General features: G+C 54.9%; 1 protein-coding gene across 1 annotated transcript in view; it reads right to left on the bottom strand.

The window, feature by feature from the left end:
* LRP1 (LDL receptor related protein 1) overlaps window positions 1-21,096 on the bottom strand; it is a 79,711-nt gene that overhangs the window by 51,017 nt on the left and 7,598 nt on the right. The window contains exons 2-11 of the mRNA XM_044227835.1: window positions 19,477-19,599; window positions 17,109-17,246; window positions 14,867-14,986; window positions 13,576-13,704; window positions 13,188-13,451; window positions 3,870-4,032; window positions 3,566-3,788; window positions 2,379-2,568; window positions 1,749-1,892; window positions 340-576 (exon numbers count right to left, since the gene is read on the bottom strand). Coding sequence (XP_044083770.1) covers window positions 340-576; window positions 1,749-1,892; window positions 2,379-2,568; window positions 3,566-3,788; window positions 3,870-4,032; window positions 13,188-13,451; window positions 13,576-13,704; window positions 14,867-14,986; window positions 17,109-17,246; window positions 19,477-19,599 — 1,731 coding nt within the window. The remainder of the gene's footprint in view (window positions 1-339; window positions 577-1,748; window positions 1,893-2,378; window positions 2,569-3,565; window positions 3,789-3,869; window positions 4,033-13,187; window positions 13,452-13,575; window positions 13,705-14,866; window positions 14,987-17,108; window positions 17,247-19,476; window positions 19,600-21,096) is intronic.

The raw sequence follows: 21,096 nt of genomic DNA, 5'->3' as shown, positions 1-21,096 counted from the left end.
GGGCCTCTCCTGGGCTGTGTCCTGCGTGCATCTCCAGGGAGCAGAGCCAATGGCAGAGAGACCCCGAGTTTTCCCATGCATTGGCAGAGACAGCCCACACTGCCTAACCCATCCATCCTCCAGCCTCTTTTCGGCTCAGCCAAGAAGGGGGTCACACAGGGGTCAATCTGTCTGTCCCCTCATCTCCATGCCAACCGGCCCAGCCAGCCAGTGAGTCGGGGACTCTCCATGCTGAGAGGGTACTGAGAAGGCAATGCCCAGGCCTCACATCACTTCCTGGCCCAAGTAGGCATCCCTTGGGGATCCCACCTGCATACCCCTCACTTTGGGGGCCCTTACCGTCCTTCAGGATGGTCTCCCGCTCAGTGCCATCGATCTTTTGGCGGCCAATGAGGTAGCTGGTGGTGTCAGCAAAGTAGATGAAACCAGTCTCAGCGTGGAAGTCCAAGGCTCGGGGGTTCATGAGGTTCTCAATGGGGATCATGTGTTCATCCGGGACCTTGGCCCCCATATCCATGCCCCGGATAATGCCTGGCCGGCCCTTGCCATAGACAAGGAACAGCTCGTGTTCTGGCTCTAGGGCAGGTGCAAGGAGGGGCACAAAGTCAGGTACACACGTGTACACACACACACACACACACACACTCTACCACCCTGCCTCCGGGGCCATGGCCCAAGGGGCTGCAATGCCCCAGCTCTCCTGGGTCAGGGGAGATGGGGGTTACAGGGGGTCTGGGTCACACAGACAGATGTATAAACAGGAAAGCCCAGGACAGCACCCTGGGTGGGGTGGGGTCTGCCAATGGGGCAGGAGCAACAAGGATCAGGTTTTCAATTAGGTGCGCACTGCTCAGTGAGTCAAATGAGTGGCTTAGATACACTGGAGTCTGGTCACGTTGAACCACTCCTGCTGCTCCCCTCCTTCTCTAAACCACATCACCCCTCACTTACACCCCAGGAGCCTCCCGCCACTCCCTGCTGTCCTCTACCCAGTGGCCAGCCAGCATGATCTTCTGCCACACATGAAGCACATCACATCACTTCTCTCCTGGAAAGTCACCAAGAGCTCTTCATCCCATTTCGGATGCATCTGGCTCCTCCTTCCTGTCTCCCCTCACTCATGCTGTGCCCTTCTCAGCCTTGAAGCTGGCTCTGTCAATCCCCTCTGCCAGAGGGGCCCTGCCTTTCCGGTGGTCACGACTCAGCTCCTCACTTCATGGAGAGCTCAGCTCAAATACCCCTCCATGAAGAAGCCTTCCCTGACCACTCTGACCCAGCAGGAGCCCTCACTGTCACCAGCAGGGCTAGGTGCCTCTCTGTTTTCTTCCTAACACCAGGTACCACCTGGAGTTATTTTTACCCGTCTGTCTGCCCTGCCAGACTCTACGCTCCGCTCCGTAAAGCAGAGACGACAACTGTCTTGTCACTGCGGAATTCTCATGGCCAGGACAGCGCCAGGTGCACAGTCCACGCTCATGAGATATTTGTTGAGTGAATGAATGAATGAATGAATGAATTGAACGGGCCAGTGGACAGTCTGTTATGGAGCCTAAGTAGGATAACGGGAAAAGCCTTGTTCTTGGATGTGGGTTCAAATTCTGTCTTGGCCCCTCACTCGAGGCAAAATGTTGGGTAAATCCCTTCATTTCTCTGCATCTCAGACAGAAAGGGCCAGGCTGTGGGGAGGCAGACAAGGACAGGGTCCCGCCCCATGCCAGCAGGCACGCATGCCCTGCCCGCTCACTCACTCTTGCATGACTTCCCATCGCTGCCCAGGCTGAAGCCGGAGCGGCAGCGGCAGGTCCGTGCCTTGTGGCTGTTGGCCAGCAGGCAGATGTCAGAGCAGCCGCCCGGCTTCCCGAACTGGTCGTTCTCGCAGGCGTGGCTCCTCACTGCAGGCAGGGGAGAGAGCTAGTCAGGACCCTCCAGAGCCCCCGTGCCGAGACTTTTTTAAGAAGGCTTCCTGGAGTCTGACCGCACTCCTTCCTGCTGTGGCCTTTATGCCTGTTGTCCCATTTGAAGCTTTAGAAGCCACACGACTGGGATCTCTCCGCCCCACCGCGACCTAGCCTTCAGACTCTGAGGGGACGGTTTCTGCAGTCAGTGGGGACAGTCACACCACTGCCCGTGGGCAGGTGCTGCGACTTTGGAGCAGCCAGGGACCTGGGAGGCGCAACCTGTGTCCTGAGCAGAACTGGGTGCAGGGGCTCCATGGAGGTGGGATCTAGAGAGGCTGAGCGGCAGAAGGGGCTGGCAGGGGAAGCTGGGGGGCCAGGGGAGCTAGTCGGGGATGGATCGCTACAAGAAGCAGTCATGGTATGAGAGAACGAGCCATTCCCACAGGAGGGTCCACGGAGGGGCTGCGGGGCCCCACTCACCCCGGGGCTGACGCCGCTGGTGGTAGATATGAAGGGCACCACCCTTGTCTACACGGGTGACCACCTGGTAGTCAGTGCTGTTGAATCGATTCACTCGGATCACGCTCGTCTTCTGCTGGGCATTGGCGTTGTCCGAGTTCGTGGCATAGAGATAATTCTCAAACACAGTCAGGCCGTACAGGTGCTCAATCTGAGACGGGCAGGCAAGAAAGGTCAGCATGAGAGATGGGAATCCTCCCTCTGCCCCTGGAGAGCCCTTCGCCGTCCCATCCAAATTTCAATATTTGCACTCCCCAGTTCATTCCATAGCTGTCTAACTTCATGCTTTCCCCCAGTCTCCTCTGTCTCTTGAGATCTTTACTTGTCAAAATCCTGTTGGTCCTTCACAAGGTATCTTCTCTCTGAAGAACTCTGGGGGTGTTGTAACCAGAGGCAGGCTCTCTTTTCACACTCCATCTCTCTGGCTATTATCCATTGACCGGTGATTTGTGGACTCACCCCATCCACTCTGCTCAAACCCCCAGAGGGCAGGAACCATGGCCCCTACAGGCACTCCGTGGGGGATGGAACCCCCTTTGGACTGAATAGGAGTTGGGCCCTAAACTCTGTCCACAGGAGGACATTCTTAGCTCAATCCTAGCCCCCAGCTTTGGGAAGGTTCAAGGGACAGACTGGTCCCAAGCACACCAGGTAGCAGCCCTCGCTACCCACAAAACCTATCCAAGGGAACTGACTGTTCCAGCTTGTGCAAAATAAAAGGATTTGCTCGTTTATGGCACGTCCAGGGCTAATTGGGACAGGTGGGCACCTTAATGGTCCCAAAAGGGAGGTGCCATCTCTGAGTTGGAAGGGCTTCTAGACTTGGTCCCGGTGCTATTTCCCAGTTGTGTAACCTCAGGCAAATCTCTTAACCTCTTTGGACCCTGCTTCTTCTCATGCCAAAAGGGAATTGAGCCATCTGCCCACTTCTCTCCCAGCGGTTATTGTAAGGATCAAGTGAGAAAAGGGAAGTACAAGGTGTCTCTAATATGATCTGTTTCCGTCAGAGTAGAAGCTATATCCACTCCCTTCCTTGAAGGGCTCACGCCCGCCCCGCTTCCCGCAAGAAGGCAAACGTGTTCCCATGTCAGCCTCCCTTTCACTGGGAGGCCTAGGCGATGGCGGCCCGGCACAAGCTACGCCCTCACCAGAATGCCCTGGATGATGGTCTGCCGGCCCTTGCCCTCGTAGTCCACCACCTCAATGTAGTCCAGGTAGGCATCAGCCCAGTAGACGAGGCGGCTGACCAGGTCCAGCGTGATGCCGTGAGGAAACACGATCTTGCTATCCACCAGCTTGGTGCGGTTCTGCCCGTCCATGTCACAGCGCTCCACCTTTGGGATCTGCCCATAGTCAGTGAAGAACACCTTCCTGTGGGCAGAGGGCACGTTAACTGGGTTCTGAGCACCGGGCACTCTCCCTTCCCCCACAGCCTCGCCCTGCCCCTCTCACCCCATGGCAGGGTCCAATGCAATGCCCTTGGGGTTGTAGAGCTCCAGGTCCAGCAAAGTGACACATGTGTCCCCGTTTCGGTTGCAGACAAAGATCCTATCATCGATGTCATCCACAAAGTAGAAGTTGCCCGTCAGCCAGTCGATGGCCATCTGTTCCACGTCTGGAAAGTGTGAGTGAAAGAGCTATGGGGGAAGGTCCTCCTGCAGACATGCCCACCTTTGTTGGTGCAGAACCCACCCCTGGAAGTCCACCTCCTCTGGGGTGACCTCCTTCACCACGGAGGCTACAAACCATCTCTCCTCTCTGAGCTCCTATAGGAGTTCCTGGCAAAGGCACATTTTACCTTGTATTCTTTGTCATCTTTCCTATCTGGTTTCTATCTGGTTTCTCCAAAGACAAGTGTCTGAGAAACCTATTTGGTTTCTCCAGGGAAAAGTGTCTGACTGCCCCCCCACAGAGCCCTGCTCCACACACGGAGCTCAGGGCCAGCACACAGGAGACACTGGGTCTGTGCTGGCTGCTTAGTTGATGGACAGGCTTCCCCAGCTCTAGCCATTCCCTGAGTGGGACTGTCTTCTTGGAATCCCAAAAGGCAGGGAGGACAGGTCCCCTAGCTTATTCCAATATTTTTAAATATGCTTTTACTTGAGATACCAGCAATCAAGCTAACTAAAACATCACACATGTTTGATGTTGGCTGGATGTGCCTCAACATTATATGGTAAGTCAGTTTATCTCATGCCAGCCAGGGCATTAACCAGACTAGTATGTGCTGCGTGACTCTTAAAAATGGAAAACAGGGGAGCCTGGGTGGCTCAGTGGGTTAAAGCCTCTGCCTTCGGCTCAGGTCATGATCCCAGGGTCCTGGGATCAAGCCCCGCATCGGGCTCTCTGCTCAGCGGGAAGCCTGCCTCCTCCTCTCTCTCTCTTTCTCTGCCTACTTGTGATCTCTGTCTGTCAAATAAATAAATAAAATCTTAAAAAAAAAAAAAAAGGAAAGCAGGTACACCATCAATAAATTCAATCTGAGAGAAAAGTATGTCAAACACGGCGCCCATAGACAGGGAAAAGGGAAGGCCCATGGTGTCCAGTGACATGGCCCAGACTTCCCCCACTCAGCCCCGTTCCCACTTCTTCAGTGTCCCTCTTGCTCAATTTCCTATCCTAGGGAGGGTGGAAGGAGCAGAAAATAAGATATAAGGCTGGTGGACCGAGAACATAGGAGGAGGGCCATAAAAGGACTCTGAAGGTAAACTGAGGCATGGTTCACAAAGAAGGGGAACTTCAGAAAGGTGAAGACGAGAGGAGAATGGAAACCAGGTGCCTACACTCAAGTCTATGCCAGCTCTGGGGGAGATGGAAGAGGCTAAAAAGGACTGAAGAGGGAAGGGAGAGGGCATGGACAGTGGAAATATGGGGACAGGGACCCCTGCTGGCCTCCTCTGTGCGGGAACCAAGACCCCTTGGTTCCCATCCACACTCCGCCCCCTCCAACTTCCACCACCAGGGGTAATGCCTCTTGCAAACTGGGAATCTCCTAAGACATGACTCCTCGGGACCCCTGCCTTGCACTCCAGGTAAAGAGATCTGTGGACCACCTGCCTTTGGCTGTAGCTTACTCCCACACACTACCCACGCTCAAACCCAGTGGGGATGATTCTGCCCCCACAGAGCTGTACTATAATAACAACGAGGCGCTCTGTTCCACCCCTCTCTAATCCTCCCCCCTCCCCACAGGGATTCAGGGGCTGTTTCCTAACAGTGGGTGGGGGTGGGGGCAAAGGGAACAGGAACATGGCTCCCCAGGAACTTGGCTAGGCCCCGACACTGACTCACAGTCACAGGACTTAGGCCGCGGGAGGAAGGGCAAGAGCCAATTCGGGGCTCTCATCAAATTAGTTTCCTCTTCAGGTCCCCCCTGTTAAGCCTCCCTTCAAGGTGACCGGAGAAGGAGGTCACAGGGAAGAGGCAACGCCCCTGTGGTTGCTGACGCACCCCCAAGCCCAACCACTGTCTCCTCTGGGCTCCTAGTACTGGCCCATCTTGCTGACAGTGGAAGAGACGGGCAGAGCAGCCTGGGAAATGTGGGTCCCGGGCCACATAGGAAGAGGGCTCCGTGTTGGGATAAGGCGATCACACTGCCCCACACTGCTGTGACCACAGAGAAGACAGATTAAAATGAATGTGGCTAGGCCGCCTCTAGAGGAAGCCCAAACTCCCCAAAGGCGAGGGTTGGGGGTGACCTGCCCCAGGCGTCGCGCCTCTAGCAGGCAAGTAGGTGGGAAGGCAAACAGGTTGAAAGGCAAATCGGGCCCGCGTGCCCTTTACTTGGTGGGCACACTGGGGGGCTGCTGGCATGCAAGGCAACTTCACTGGAAGCCATTTTTCCAGCACCAGCTGGTGCAGCAGTGTCCTTCTCTCTAACTTCCTGAGGCTTCCTTGAGTCACTGCCCAGCTCAGGGCTGGCAACACTCTGGGCCTGCTCCCCATCCACCCTTCCCTCAGCAAGAAGGAAGGAGGGAGAAATCTGAAGACATCAAACGCCTCCCATCCCAGGAGCAACTCCACAATTGCCCCCCATGCCCCCAGGACATCGTCGACCTTTGAGACTCCTTCCTGGCCGGGATTCCCTGCCAATTTCAGAAGAGAAGGCAGAGGGTTCGTCCTTGCTCTAGATTATTTACCCTTGGCCGGTCTCCCCTTCCACCTCCCAAAGGCCAGGCAGGGCCCCACTCAGCAGGCCGGTGAGGAGTTGGCAAGAACGGGAGTCCCCAGCCCGGCCTGGCCTCCACTTTGGTATTTTTGCAGCTGGAGACTATTAGTCGCAAGCAAAAATCCTTTGTTATCCAACCCCCCTCCACATTATTTTCCTCTCTCCTAAAGTCCAGATTCCTCTGCCCTACCCCACCACACACACTCACACACATGCACACACACACGGCCACTCACACCTATCCAAGGCCAGTATACACAGATAGGCTCAGATTAAGAGAGGGCACCTTTCCTCCTGGGCTCCATTATGGACAGTGTCTGGGCCACTGGCCTATCTCATGGCATGGGGGGCAAGTTGACTCCCGGGTTTGACCCCAGAAGACCTAAACATTCTGGCAACCACTCATTCAGAGGGCAGCTGTCCCCTGAGCCCCAGCCTTCTCAGGGCTGACCCCAGAGCATGCTTCAGAGGGGCTCTTGAAGACAGGAGAATCTCAAGTAAGCCTAAGGGGAAGAATGCTATGGGGTGGGAAGGGTCTGGGGTGGTCTGGGGTAACACTGTTGGGGGATTCCAGCATAGAGAAGGAGGCCAGGAAGCTAGAAGGACAGTTAGAGAGTCAGAGGACAGACCACAGCTTGCCAGTGATGTCACAAAAGACTTTCACTTCCAGGCTCCAGAATAGACCTGGGGTGTGTATTTATAACTGATAGTCCTCCCTGCACTCCCCCCACCACCAATGCTCAGCACTCTGCACCCCCATAACTCCAATTTTTCTCGACTTCTCTACTATTCACATTGTTCAAGAGGCATTTCCCTAAACAGTGGCTCCTTTTCCAAAAACAATCCCCTGCCCCACCATTCCCAAGAAGGCCCTCACTTCAGCTGCAGGACTCCAGTCACTCTCCCTAAAATAAATCTGGGGGAGGAAGGGGGCCTCTGTGTCCAGAGGAAATACCCTGCAATGCATCCATATGCTCAAAGATTATAGGACAGGGCTTGAGGTCCCTAGATGAGGAAGGATGAGCAAAGATGAACCCCATTCCCACTTTAACCATATCCCCAGTGAACACACCACATTCTGGTCCTTATTCCAGGAACCCCCCCACTTCTCCCGTCACTCTGCTCTGTTCTAGACCCAGCCAGGGTCCAGACACTGACAGTGGGTTTGAATCCTGGGTCTATCACCTTCAACTGTGGGACTATGGGAAAGTAACTTAACGGCTGAGTCTCAGTTTGCTCATTTGTAAAATGAGACTATGGGAGAGTTACTTAATGTCTGAGTCTCAGTTTGCTCATCTGTAAAATGGGACTATGGGAAAGTTACTTAATGTCTGAGTCTCAGTTTGCTCATCTGTAAAATGGGACTATGGGAAAGTTACTTAATGTCTGAGTCTCAGTTTGCTCATCTGTAAAATGGGATGGTACATTAATAGCACTTAGCACAGGGCCTGGCACATAATTAACACTCCACAAATGGGAGCTGTGGTTCATTCCATCATTCTCCCTCACCTCGCCCCCATTCTTCCCTACCTTCTCCACCAAGTTACCATTTGTGCCTTCAACTAGAGCCCTGTGGCTTCCCGACTACAGGCAGCCCCTCCAGATGGGCAGTGTGGGGCTAACACCTACTATTCTTCAATATTCAGCTCAGGCCCCCAGAAGAAAGCTTTCTGTATTTCAAACTCCCATAAGCCCCAGTCACTCCTTTTATCACAGCCTGTTTACCTGACTACAAATATTGTGAGGGCAAGGTGCTATCTTTCATCTCTGTCCCCGGTGTCTGACACACATACACTGATTCATTCAACAAATATTTGTTGAGCACTGAGTCCTCACTCTGTTGTCCTAGAGCTGGGACATCACTTTTTCCCTTCCTTTCGACTGTCAGGATCTTCATTCTCCAGCCTTGGGACGCCCCAAGATGGTGGGAGAGCACATCTGTCTGGTAACCCTCTTCCTTCTTAGAGCCACTCAGGGGCTCTTGTCCTGAGGGCTGGTGGGGAGAGAGAGGCCCGGGGAAGATGACCAGGAGTCTGGGGGCTTTGCAAGTAGGTAAGAGATAGCCAGGCAGGCCTGGCCGAAGTTCTGCCAAATGGCACGTCCTCATGCTCCTGTTTTCCTGCCGAGTCCTGACATTAGCTCCTCTTGTTTCCAGCAAGGCCAGGGCACATCACCTCTGTCTCCGGGGCTCCCTTCCTGCCCTGCTTGCACTTCCGGCCTCGGGCTTATGCCCTGTTCCTTCCCTTGGCTGGCCCAGGTCCACAAAGGCGGTCTGTCCTGGTCCCGGGGATGAGATGCCCAGATTCTGCAGCTCTGATTCAGAATCGGAACCAGGGTTTTCCCACTATTGAGAAACACTTGCTGGGCTCTAAAACGCATATCTCTTGCTTAAGTTACTTCCTGTGGCTTGAAAACAGGGAGGGGGGGGGTGCTGTGTTGGGAGCAGGCTGGGTGGAGAGGCAGCTTCAAGGAGACAGCGGGGGAGGAGAGGACAGGCTGGAGCTGAGCCGGGAGACACGGGGCTGGCCGGGGCTGGGCTGGCCGGGGCTGGCCGGGGGGCTGGCCCCGGCCAGGGAGAGGAGAGAAGGGCTGTGAAATGATTCGGAAACTCGGGGCGGGAGCAGGGAGAAGAAGCACCAGGGCATGGGCGGCGCAAGGCCAAAGGGTGTGCTGGCGAGAGCCCCCCAGGATTCTGACACCCTGAGGGTGAGGAAGGCCAAGGGGGGGGGTGGCTGGCTTTCACACATAAAATCTGGAAGGGTTCCATATGCATAGGGGGGAATGCTGAGAGGGCCTGGGCCGCCCAGCTCAGGAGGAAGACAGCTCCCCTTCCAGCCGCGGAAGTCAGTTCATTGCAGACTCAGGGGGCTACTCTCTGCCTACCCCTGCCTTCCCTCTAGACACATCACTACCCATTTCCTGTTGTGATTTTAGCACACACGTACACACAGGCACACAAAGAAAGAGGGAGGGCTAAGTGAAGCTGGCCAGCTGGACTTGGGGACTCATTTCGCAACTTTGCTGCTTGTAGCCTCGGGGGCCTTTTCTGCCTCCCCGCTCCTTCCCACATGCGGCATGATGCAGGGAAGAGACCAGAGGACCCCAGAGGGCCCTCCCAAAGCATCCCCTCACACCCTAAGTGATTTCAGCAAAACTTCCTTCCTTTAAGGCCTCTACATGCAACGTCAGAACCTTCCCTCCCCACACACACTCCTTCCCAGGGCCCCATTTCTGCAGGCTGCCCTCATTCTTTTTATGGGGAAAACATCCTCAAAGCCAGGGCAAGACAGGTCAGAGGAGCACAGCTAAGGCAATGCAGGGATGGGGGTGGGGGGGTTGGGAGGGTGGGTCAGTCTACTGACCTGACCCCCAGCCCTGCCCAGGGGCAGCCCTGCAGGGGGCTGGGCAGAACCTACGGTTTCCTGAGCCAGTGGTCAGTGGTGAGAGGCACAGGAGGCAGGTTGGGCCTGGCTCTGCTACTATCAGGGCTACTGAACCCTCTGGGTCTCAGTTTCCACAACTTCAGTCTTCTGTGTATCACTTTCAAAATGCTTGCCATGGTTATATACAACTGATACTATCATTTACCTACTGTTACTGTACGTCAGCTCACGTCTCTTATTTTGCTGCATCTTAAGCCATCTATGAAATCATAGATTTGATGTGCTAGTTATAGGAGTCTCCTAATGGGTATTACATAAAAACGTATCCATAACAATAAAAACATGCATGGCCATATACCACCGAAAATCAAGGCATCCCTGCTTTGGGAAAGCCGGTACCAGACTGAGGGGTCAGTCTCAGTCCTCCTTAAGGGTCTTCTGGCTCTCACTACCATGTTTCCAGAATCAGAATCCACAGAGACCTCCTCATGCTGCTGGGACAGTGGCAGAAAGGAGGCTGGGCCCTGGGAATGCATCCCAGGAGGGAGGAGGAGGGGTGAGGACTTAGCCCCCAAAGCTCCCCTCTTCCCCGACCCCGGTCCAGGCCAGTGAAAGTCACAGACAGAGGAAGAAGTGTTGGCAGCCGGGGCTCAGTTAAGGGAGGAAAGCACGTGCGCACGCACGCACACACGCACACCCCCTTCCAGAACATGTGAGGAAGTGGGTCAGAAAGTGTTCCCCAACTCTTGAGTAGAAACAGAGAGAAGGAGCTGGGATCAAAACAGGAAAAGCAGGAGCTTCGACCCCATGCTGGCTCCACGAAGCCTCTCCTGGAGGCTGCATCGACCACTGAGCATGGCAGGGTCTTGGAGGGGCCCTCTGAGGGCTCTCAGGACTCCGAGTGGGTCTGGAGCACACATGCCCTAGGACCCATGTGAAACAGGCTCACTTCCTGGCCTCCTTCCTTTTTTCTATTCTATTTCTGTTACCAGAGTTTTCTCTGGGGCAGGCTCCCCTTTCTTCCCACACCAGCAAGTAGGCTCTCTCTGCCTCTTGGCCTCTGGGGCCCAGCACCTCTCAATTGTCAGACTCCTCCCTCCTGCATGGGGCTCCCTCCCAGAGGGGCAGTGGAGGTCATGGTCATAGCCAGGAATGGGATGATTGCAGGGAGAGCTCCCCTAGGAGGCAGAGAGAAAGCAGGAGAAAGCAGCAGCCTTTCTTCTTCATCCCCCCTTGGGGAGCTAATTACAGGCCAGCAGCCCACTGCACAGGTGAGTGCCTGGGATCAGCCACCCGCACACCCCAGGACAGCCCACTCAGCTTCTCCTGGGAAGGGGCTGAACAAGGGATGGGGGAGGGTGCTAGGGGAGAGACACTTCCGACATCCTCATCTCAGGGCCCATAATTAGTCTGTGGGATGAGAGCAAAACAACTATCCTCAGGGTGACAGCCAGACAACCAGGCGGCAAGGGGGGTGGGGTGGGGGCGGGGAGGAGGGACAGAGGCTGGGGCAATGGGAACCCACTCATCTACCCGACTAACCTCCCTCCCCAGAACCTTGGTCTGTCCCTGCCTCCTGGACTCTGCCCCAGAGGGGCCCAATGAATCTAGCAGACTGGGAGGCAAGGCTCTATTTGCCAAGGGAGGGGTACCCTCCTGAGCTTATTTCCTGCTTCTCCTTTGGCAGAAGGCAGGAGAAGGGGCCAGGCCAGAGCAAAAGCCGAGAAGTCTCCCATCAGGGTGCCCTCACCAGCCGCCTACCCACGAGCCCATCGTCTGGCCCTGAGGCAGGGCCAAGGAGGGAGCTGCCAGAGCTGTTTGCCCAGACAGGCCTGTTGGGTGGGGCCATCAACAAGGAGCAGGGAGAGGGCAGCTGTCTCATGGGGTCTCGCCCTGTACTACCCTAGCTGCCACTGGATTCCCTGATCTGCCCAACCAAGCGTGGCAGCCCCCAGCTTGGCATTCCAAGAAACATGTCCAGTCACATGTGAGCCCTGGTGACCAAAAGCCCAGAGACACTCCTGGGATGCTCTGGAGGAGCTGGACCAGACGATGAGGCCGCAGAGGGCTCTCAGGAACCGCTGCTAGTCCAGAACTAAGCCTGTGTGTCCTCCTGGGATCTGTTTTCCTGTGGTGATCATCATACAGGGAGGCAATGAAGAACTTCAAGATCTTCTAGCAGGCCCAAGGTTCACAATTCTAAACCTTATGGGTTACCTCTTGCTTTCACTTCAACTGATCTGCTCTGGACAGGCAAGGTCAAAGCCATGATGCAGATGAGGAAATCAAAGCAGGCACACCTTGATTTACTCAAGGTCACAGATCAAGTTACCCTCCTTCCCGGGGTTGGGGGGGGGATCAGGTCAACCAAGGCCAGATGTTCCCCCTCATCTCTGCAGTGTGCTGCCTGGAACCGTGATGGTGCCAGATGTTTTTTTCATTTATGTAATAGCATCGGACATGAGCAGGGCTGCCTCAGGCAGTGGTCTATGCCCTGGCCCCATCCCTAGGTGTACCCCTGCTTCCACCCCTAAGATAGCAAAGTACAGCCCAGGGAGAGAGTTTGAATGGAAACATCCCAGAGGTCCTAAAATATCCTGTGGTCCCAGTGCTCTCTGCTCCTCTCTTAGTCTCAGTCACTGCCACAAAGCCCCGCAAACAGCCTGAGGACCGCCACCCCCGCACGCACCCTGCAGCAGTGGGTCCATTCTGATGATGTCCCCAAGGAAAATAACAGAGCCAGGGGACAGACCCAGCCAGGCCCTGGCATCTTTGCCCTCAGCCACAACCTAGCAAGGCTCTGCCTGGGCTCCAGGCCCTTTCTTTCCCTTACCCTGGCTCCTGCTTCATGGGAAAGCCCCTCTGTGGTCTAATGAACACTCTTCCCTCTGAGAGGGGACAGTCCCTGGTCTCTGGAGATTGACCATTTGTGGCCCCATTAGCCCTCTTCCTTGGCTCTGGCCCAAAAATCAGGAGCCATCTAGAGACCTGGCTCAGAGAGAGGGAAGGAAGCAGAGCCATCAGTCTGCCCCTGACACCCAAATAGGTGCCATTTTGTGCAGCCCCTTGCCTTGGTCTCGGTCAAGGGCTTTTTATTTAGACTCCTGCCCCAGACAGGGGTCATCCCATCTAATCCTCTGCCTCTGTCTCAGGCAGGCTCCAGCTTGCCCTATCTTGCCTGCCCTCCCCTGCTCTCCAGACCGGGAGCAAGCGACTCACGGTGCAGACTGAGGGAGATGTTGATGGTGTGCTCATCCACGAAGCCCTTCAGGCCAGGCATGCGGGCACACTTGAGCTGCGTCTGGGCAGCACTGTCCCCAACATGTACCCAACACACAGTCTCGTTGGCGTAGCTGAAGTCCATGGCTGTGGTCTGCCGCGTACTAGTGGGTGTGATGGTAGACACTTGGGCCCCACTCAGGTACGTGGCCAGGATGTTCTGGGAGTTGGCAATCAGCAGCACGGGGGGCCGGTCTACTGGCTCTGCAGATGAAGGAGAGAAGGGGCTATGTGGCAAGGGACTCTTCTAGGACATCTCAGGCCGCCCCCCTCCCCGGGAACAACTTGGGGGCCATCTATCGCTGTGGCCGCAGGGGACTCCACCTACCGTTCTTGGCCTTGCAGGAGCGGTTGTCTGGCTGCAGGAGGTACCCTTCCACACAGCCACACGTAAAGGAGCCGTCTGTGTTGGTGCAGAGCTGGCTGCAAGTGCCGTATATTGAGCATTCGTCAAAGTCTGCGGGGAGGGGGCAAAAGTGCGGTCATCTCCAGTGTAATGAGGGCAGCGAAGTGGGTGCCCTCAGACCTCACCAGTGGGGCTGTCCATCCTTATGGCTACTTTGGAGGACAATTTGGCAGCATCTATCACAAGGAGAGATGTGCAAACTTCATCACCTGGCAAGTCCAGACTTGGAATTGGTCCCTAGAGAAACACCCCCACACGCGCACGTCACCCATTCATTCAGAAAAAGACTTTTTGAGGACCTGCTCGATGCCAGGTACCGTCCTAGGCTCTGAGAATACAGCCATGAATAAAATATATTCAAACTCATGAAATTTAAATTCTGATAATAAATGAAATATTGGCATTTCCATAATAAATGAAACAAAAAAGTAAACTATATGTTAGAGGGGCTAGTGTAGTGGGAAGTGGCTGGTGGGAAAACTGTTAAGCAGAGATGGGGAAGAGAATGCAGGCGGTGGGTTGTGATTTTAGGGATGGCCTTCCTGAGAAAGTGGTATTTGTGTAAAGAGCCCAGGGAGGTAAATTTAAAACAGAAGAGGACGAACTGTTCGTGACAGAGAGAAATTGGGACATCTCACTCACCAACAGGGAGATGGCCAAGCAAACTGTGGTAACAGTCATACTTCATAGTGGTTTCTAAAAGACCGAGGTAGATCTCTGCGTATTAATATGGGAAACTCTCTAGAACGCACTGAATGAAAAAAACTGAGGAAAGGAATGTACAGTGTGATATTTACGTGAAAAGAGCACACGCAGGTAAACAGTGCTTTCAATTCGATTATCTGCAAATACGTGCAGAAAAAGGCCTGGAGACAGAGGCAGCAACCTGATAACAGAGCTCACGGCCAGAGATGGGAAAGGGAGCAGAACTGAAGAGGATTGGTCAAAGGGGACTTTGGTTTTACCTACAATGCTTTAAGGTTTTTACAAGAAAACTCACATACACCACGTATGAAATTTGAAGAGGAATTCAGAAATCTGGTGACAGCAAGTGGTTAGGGCTCACAGCCACGCCCCGGTGCCGCAGGCCTGAGAGCCGTGCCTCCTTCTCTCACCCCTTCTGCCTCATTTCCCTCCTCCGCGCTGGCCCCGCCCCATGCCCGCCCCCCAGCCACGCCCCTCAGCGGGTCCCGCAGGCACAGGGCGCACATACCTTTGCAGGTCTTGCCATCCGCCTGCAGCTGAAAGCTGCTGTTGCAGTAGCAGGTGGGCCCGTTGAGTGTGGGGACACAGTGGTGCTGGCAGCCGAGCTGAGAACAGGGTCCTTGGAGCTCTGTGGGGGGGCAGGCAAGACGCACTCAGGCCCCCAGACTGCCACAGTCCCCCAACTCCAGTCAACTCTTGGGAAACCACTTCCAAGGCCCGCAGGGTGGGAGACAGAAGAGGCTTCAGGAATCATCTAATATATTTTGCAAGTGAGGAAACTGAGAGCCAGGGAGGGTATAAGATGGGCCCAACATATATATTTTATATATATAATATAGTGAATTATGGCTTAGAAGCCCTCCCTGCTCCGGTTGCTCTGGACACCTTCCGTCCCCTAAGAGAGGGTTCTGGCACTTGCTGGGGTCAGCAGGGAGCAAGGACAGGGAGTCTCAGTCCCTTCATTTGCCTCTTATCTGCACTGCCCAGGAACTACAGTGCTGGCTTTGGGGTTGGCGGTGAGGAGTGGGCATGGGATGGGGTCTCTGCCCTCAGGATCCCAGCTCTGGTCTGGAAGCACCCCTCTAGCCCATCCCTGGAGGCCTCAGAGAGAAGGTCCAAGGTCCAGGTGGAAAATGGGAGGAGGAGAAAATGGGTTCCCTCAGGACCTTTCTCTAATCTTCCTCCTGCCACTGACCCACTTCCACAGGGGAGACAGAAGGGAATGAAACAGGAGGGGGAAGAGGTGGGAGAGCGGGTGCCCCCCCAGACCAGCGACCCAATTAATGGCCTTGCGTGGGGCCAGGCGGCCTGGCCACAAAGATCCCTTTGTCCGGTTGCCTCACACCCCCACTTCCCCCCCCCCCACCTAGGAGAGAGAGCTGCCGGAGATGCTAAGATGTTTAGAGGCACTAAGCCTGCCAGGAGGAGCTGGGATGGGGGGCCAGGCCCCAGTTATTTCCTCTCCTCTTTGCCTCTACCCAAAGAGCCCAAAGGTGCTGCCTGGCCAGCCTTTCCCCACAAAGTGGGGTGGAGTGAGGGTGGGGGGCGGGGACAATATTGTTTGTTCAAGAAAATCTAGAAAAGAATTTCTCTTCTGGACATATGGCAGGAGGATAAGGAGGCCCAACCTCTCTAATAGCAGAGAAGGGAGTTTAAACCCTACGTTCTCAAGGTTCTTTGTTGTTTTTGATGCTGACAAAGTATTAAAAGGAAACAAACCTGAACCCGTACCATGCGTAAGATTCGATGGGCACGGTTATTAAAGTCAGCCCCTAGGCCCGAGCTCTGCATCCCATCCCAGGAGCTCTAGACGATAACATGCCAACTCCACTCAAGGAAAGGATACAAATCTCCCACGAACTCTTTGCTCTGCACTCCCTGCCCTCGGTGAACAGGGTCCAGATGTGTTCCCTCCCACAGGCAGATGTTTCTGACAGGCATACCAGCGCAGGACGCCACCCACCTGGCAGCTTGTTCGGGTTCTGGAGGCCTTGAGCTCAGCAGAAGGGGGAAGTCGTCATTCCCTGGTCCCTGCCTCGCAGGCCCGAGGCTCTGTCTTCACGACAAAACCTCCCCTGTTGCTCAGGAATGACCCAGGTTCTCCCTGGCCCACAGGGGCCTTCAGGGGAAGAACAGTAGAGCTGGTGACCTGAGCTGCAGAGGGGAAGGGACCTATCCTCCTAAAGTCCCCTCCTCAGTCTGGGTGACCTTCCCATTAGGCCGCTTGAGAGTGTCTCAAAGATCTGCACTTCCTGTGGCCTGAGCCGGACAGGGGTGGGGGTGGGAAATGCCTTCGGAGGCACTGGCCAGGAGGCAGGTGATCCAAGCACCATATCCCCACAACCAGCACCAATCCCGGCATCTGCCCTTCCCTATTCATACTCAGCTTTCATGTAAGAAACCATTTGAAGCCAGGATCCCACTATTTACAACAACAACAAAGGATGAAAATAGTGCCAAACTCTCATTTTACAGGCAAGACCCTGGGGTACAGAGGGAGAAGGAGTGACTTGCTCAGGCACACACAGCCAGAAGAGAAGTGCCCAGGCCAGACTGATCCCTGAGGGCTGCTGACCCAGCAGCCCCAAGCCCAAAGGCCCGCTGATTTGGGAGAACTGGAGCAGGACAAGGCCTTCATCCCCACTGCAGGTGTGAGGACAGTCCTCAGATGCTGGGCCTCCAAACCCAAGTGCACAGCTGAGAACTCCCGGAGTCCATCTCCAGGGCAAGAGAGGCAGAAGGGCCCTTACCTCGGCAGTGGGGCCCCTCGTCTGACCCATCTGCGCAGTCCTGGACCCCGTTGCAGAGGCGGGACATGAGAACACACAGCTCGGTGCCCAGGCAATTGTGCTCGTTTGGCTGACATCGCTGGGCCTTACTCTGTGGACCTGCGGGCACACAGAAAGGCCAGATGAGCAAGTCGGCTACGCGGTCTGGCCGGCTGTCCCCCCGGGGGTGGGGATGAGGACACAGAGAGTGTCGCTTCGGACACCTGCACTTCTTCCTTCTCAGGAGGCCTCAGGGGCCTAGAGCTTTTCTACACCATTCCCGATGGGAGCCGTGCAGCCGGGGGAGGGGAGAACTGGGCCTTCCGCAGAGTCCACTCCCCATGCACCTGGTCCCCATGGAGCCCAACACCTCCATGTTGTACACTCAGGAGACAGGATGAGGTTTAGAAGTGAGCGGGCTGGAAGAGCCGAGGAAAACAGAGTCCAGGGCTGGGAGCATGGGGCTGAAAGCCAGACCAAGTTACCTAGAACCACACTGTCCAACACAAAGCAACAGCCATATGTGGCTCTCGGGTACCTGATTGTGACCAGTTTGAACTGGAATATAAAATACACCCTGGCTTTGGAGGACTTAATACCACACACACACACACACACACACACAACAAAAGAACACAAAAGATCTCATTACCAATATTCCATGATTAAAATACGGAAATAAAAGTATTTCAGATACATTGGGTCACACACAGTTAAAATTAACTTCACCTACCTACTTTTACCTTTTCTGGTTTTTGTTTATTTTTATTTTTATTAAGTAGGCTCTATTCCCCCACCCCCCAGCACAGAGCCCAAGGTGGGGGCCCAAACCCATGACTCAGAGACCAAGACCTGAGTCGATACCAAGAGTCGGACGTCCAACTGCCTGAGCCACCCAGGTGCCTCTACTTTTACCGTTTGTAATGTAGCTACTAGAAAATTTCAAAATTGCATGCATGGCTTGCATTACACTTCTACTGGACGGCACCACTCTAGATGACCCACCCCAGAGCCTGCCCGATAGTAGGATCTGGGAAGCATCAGAGGTTGTGGCCCACTGATGATGGGCCTGGGGTGGCAGGATAGAGCTCCTCAGGGAGCCTAAGGAGGCCATGCAGATTAGGATGCTGGCTAAGCCCGGGGGGCTGGGGGACCGACCACGACCTATGGACGCCCCCATAGGGGTCCATATGTGAGAGAGTGTGTGAGAGTGAAAGTGTGTGTGAGAGATAAAGTGTCTGCGTGTGCGTACGTCTACCCACGTGTGCGTGCGTCTACCCACGTGTGCCTGGGGAGGAGTGTGCAGCTGGAGTCTGAGTCTGAGCTTGCTCCTGAGTGTCTGGGGTCATCTGTCTGAGGTTGGGCTTCTTCATCCCCATTTGTACCCATTTGTAGGGCATAACGGTGGCATCAGTCAAGAAGACTCCAGGCTGCACTTGAACTTAGCCCGAAGTGAGAAGCGATGAGACTCCAGGCTGAACCACCTTCACCATAAAAACGCTTGCAGAATATTTCTGGCCCCACCCTTCGAAGGCAGGGTATGGGGGTGAGGCAGTTGAGAACTGGTGGCTCCCTTTCTGGCCCTAAAATTACCCCTGATAATTGCGGGTGAGGGTATGGGGAGAGGACAGGGGACGGAGCTGGAGCAGGATAAAGCTATGAGAGGGAACAGGGACAGACCCAGGAACGCAGGGTCTTCTAGATCATGGCCCAGACGAGCCAAGCAGGGAGAGGCTGAAGGTGGAGACCCCAGGACTCTGCAGGCTGCCCAGGACTCTGGGGTCCTGCCAGCAAGTCCTCCACCCCCCACTGGCAGGGTAAAGGCTGGGTGGGGACCTTTCTCCCAGTTTAAACAGCTGCCTCTGATTACACCACTTACTGGGGCAGGGGAAGGCGGGGGTGGCGGGAAACACACAGGGGTGGAGCTTCTGGTACAGAGACTAAGCAAAGCCAGTGGCCTTTGGCCTGGGAGCATAAGGATAGGAAGGGGACGCAGCAAGACCTGGGGGGCACTTATCAAAAGTCAGAAGTCTCCGAGATGGGAAGAAGAGGACCGAGCCAAAGGGCAGGGAAGTCAGGCTTTCTCCTTCCGGCAAAGCTGTCAGCCCAGACAACAAAGTCCCTGGCAGGCTTGGGGGTGCAGCCGTTAACAGAGCAATCCGAGGTGCCATTTCTGAGCATGTCAGGCACCATGCCGGGCACTTTGAAGAGGGTAGAGTTTTAGCTGTGTCATGGGCAAACAATCACAGAGCAAGGTCCACACCGGGCTAGAGGTCAACTGTCCTTATCCCAAACTGCCTGGGCCAAAAGGAAAAGGTGTTTAGGGGGAGGGATGAGAAAAGGTACTTACAAATCTCAGGGGCCTCGTCAGAGCCGTCCGGGCAGTCCCTTTCACCATCACACCGCCAGCCCTTTGAGATACAGGTGATCTGGTCTCTGCAGGCAAACTGCTTAGGGCTGCAAGTCTTAGGGGCTAGGAGTAAGGAAAGAAAATGAGGGTGGAAATGAAGGATGGAGGCCTTAAAGTCCCCTAGAGCTCCTATTCCTTCCCCAGCATCAGTCTCCATGTGGCCCAGACTCTGAGCTGCAGTCCAGGGGCCTAGGGGTGGCAGGGGGCTGGGGGTCGATCCTGAACGTTGTGTGCCTGTGGTAGGGGGAGGGGAAGGAGGCAGGGAACACATTTTACAGCCCCCGATCCAGCCCCATATGCTGCCTGTCCAGTGTGTCCCTCCTTCAGTCATCAGGGTCAAAGCCCTTGCTGTTCTGCGTGGCTCTGGTCAGACACCAGCAGCCCCAGCTTTGCCGACAGGGTGACGGTGAAGAAGGTGCATTTAGGCCTTTGAAATGTCTCCTCTTTATCTTCCCTTCTCTCCAACTAGAAACCCAGAACTGCCTTTTTGTTTTGTTTTGTTTTGTTTGAGTAAGTTCTACACCCAACATGGGGCTCGAACTCATGACCCTGAGATCAAAAGTTGCACGCTCAACTGACTGAGCCAATCAGGCATCCCAAGAGCTGCTCTTTTTAAATCTCTCTGCTCAGTGTGCCCTCTGGGATGCTCCTAGTCCCTGAAACCCATCACCCTGCCCATCTCCAAGTCCTAACCACCAGGTCCCCAGACAGGAAGTGTTGGGGGGGACAGTGCCCTTGGCACAGCAGTGACTTGGAGATTGTATCAGCAGAGGTACAGGAGGGCATGGTGGGGTGGGGCGGAGCGGGGGAAAAGCCCAGACTCCACCTCTGTTCTCTAAAGACACAGCTTCCCTTGCTGGTGAAACTTCAGGGAGGACTTTCAACAGATGGCGTGCAAGATAAGAGGCACCTAAGACGGCTTAGGAGGCCACAGCTGGAGATCCAAGAAAGGAGAACGACCAGGGTAACCTACAAGAGCTGGTTTCAGCCCAGGATGTCTTTGCCCCAGCCTTCACCCCTACCAGACTTCCTCTGCTCCTACTCGGATTTCCTACCTCCTTCCTCAAGGAGGAATTAAGAATGGTAACACTAACTCTTATTGTGGGCTCAGCATGTGCTGGAACTGTGGTAAACCAGTTCTTTCCACGTATCATCTCATTTAATCTTCTCCACAATATGACAAAATAGGTAATACTAATAATGCCATTTCATAGATGAGGAAACTGAGCCCCAGAGAGGGTAGGGTCACATGGCAGGCAAGCGACAAAACTAGGACTGAAACAAGTGAGCCAAGTCTACACTTTTAATCAGTGCGGTGCCCAACAGTCTTCCCACTCGGAGGTATTCCTTCCAACCCCATCACCATGGCCTCCATGGGAAGAAAAGTCCTCTGCTCTCCTTCGTGCCCACCCAGGGCTGGGTTCCCAGTCTCCCAGCCCATCATCACCTTTTCCTCAGCCCGTGGACGATTCCAGCTCTATTCAGCTGGTGTGCACTGAACACCAGCTCTGTGTTAGGTGCTGCACTGGGCACTGGGGTGCTGAGAAGGAGTGAGGTGCC

This window comes from Neovison vison, chromosome 12 (genome assembly GCF_020171115.1).
Source record: "Neovison vison isolate M4711 chromosome 12, ASM_NN_V1, whole genome shotgun sequence".
Taxonomy (NCBI): Eukaryota; Metazoa; Chordata; class Mammalia; order Carnivora; family Mustelidae; genus Neogale; species Neogale vison.
Note: the sequence above shows the minus strand (reverse complement) of the source record. Positions and strands in the feature narration are given on the sequence as shown.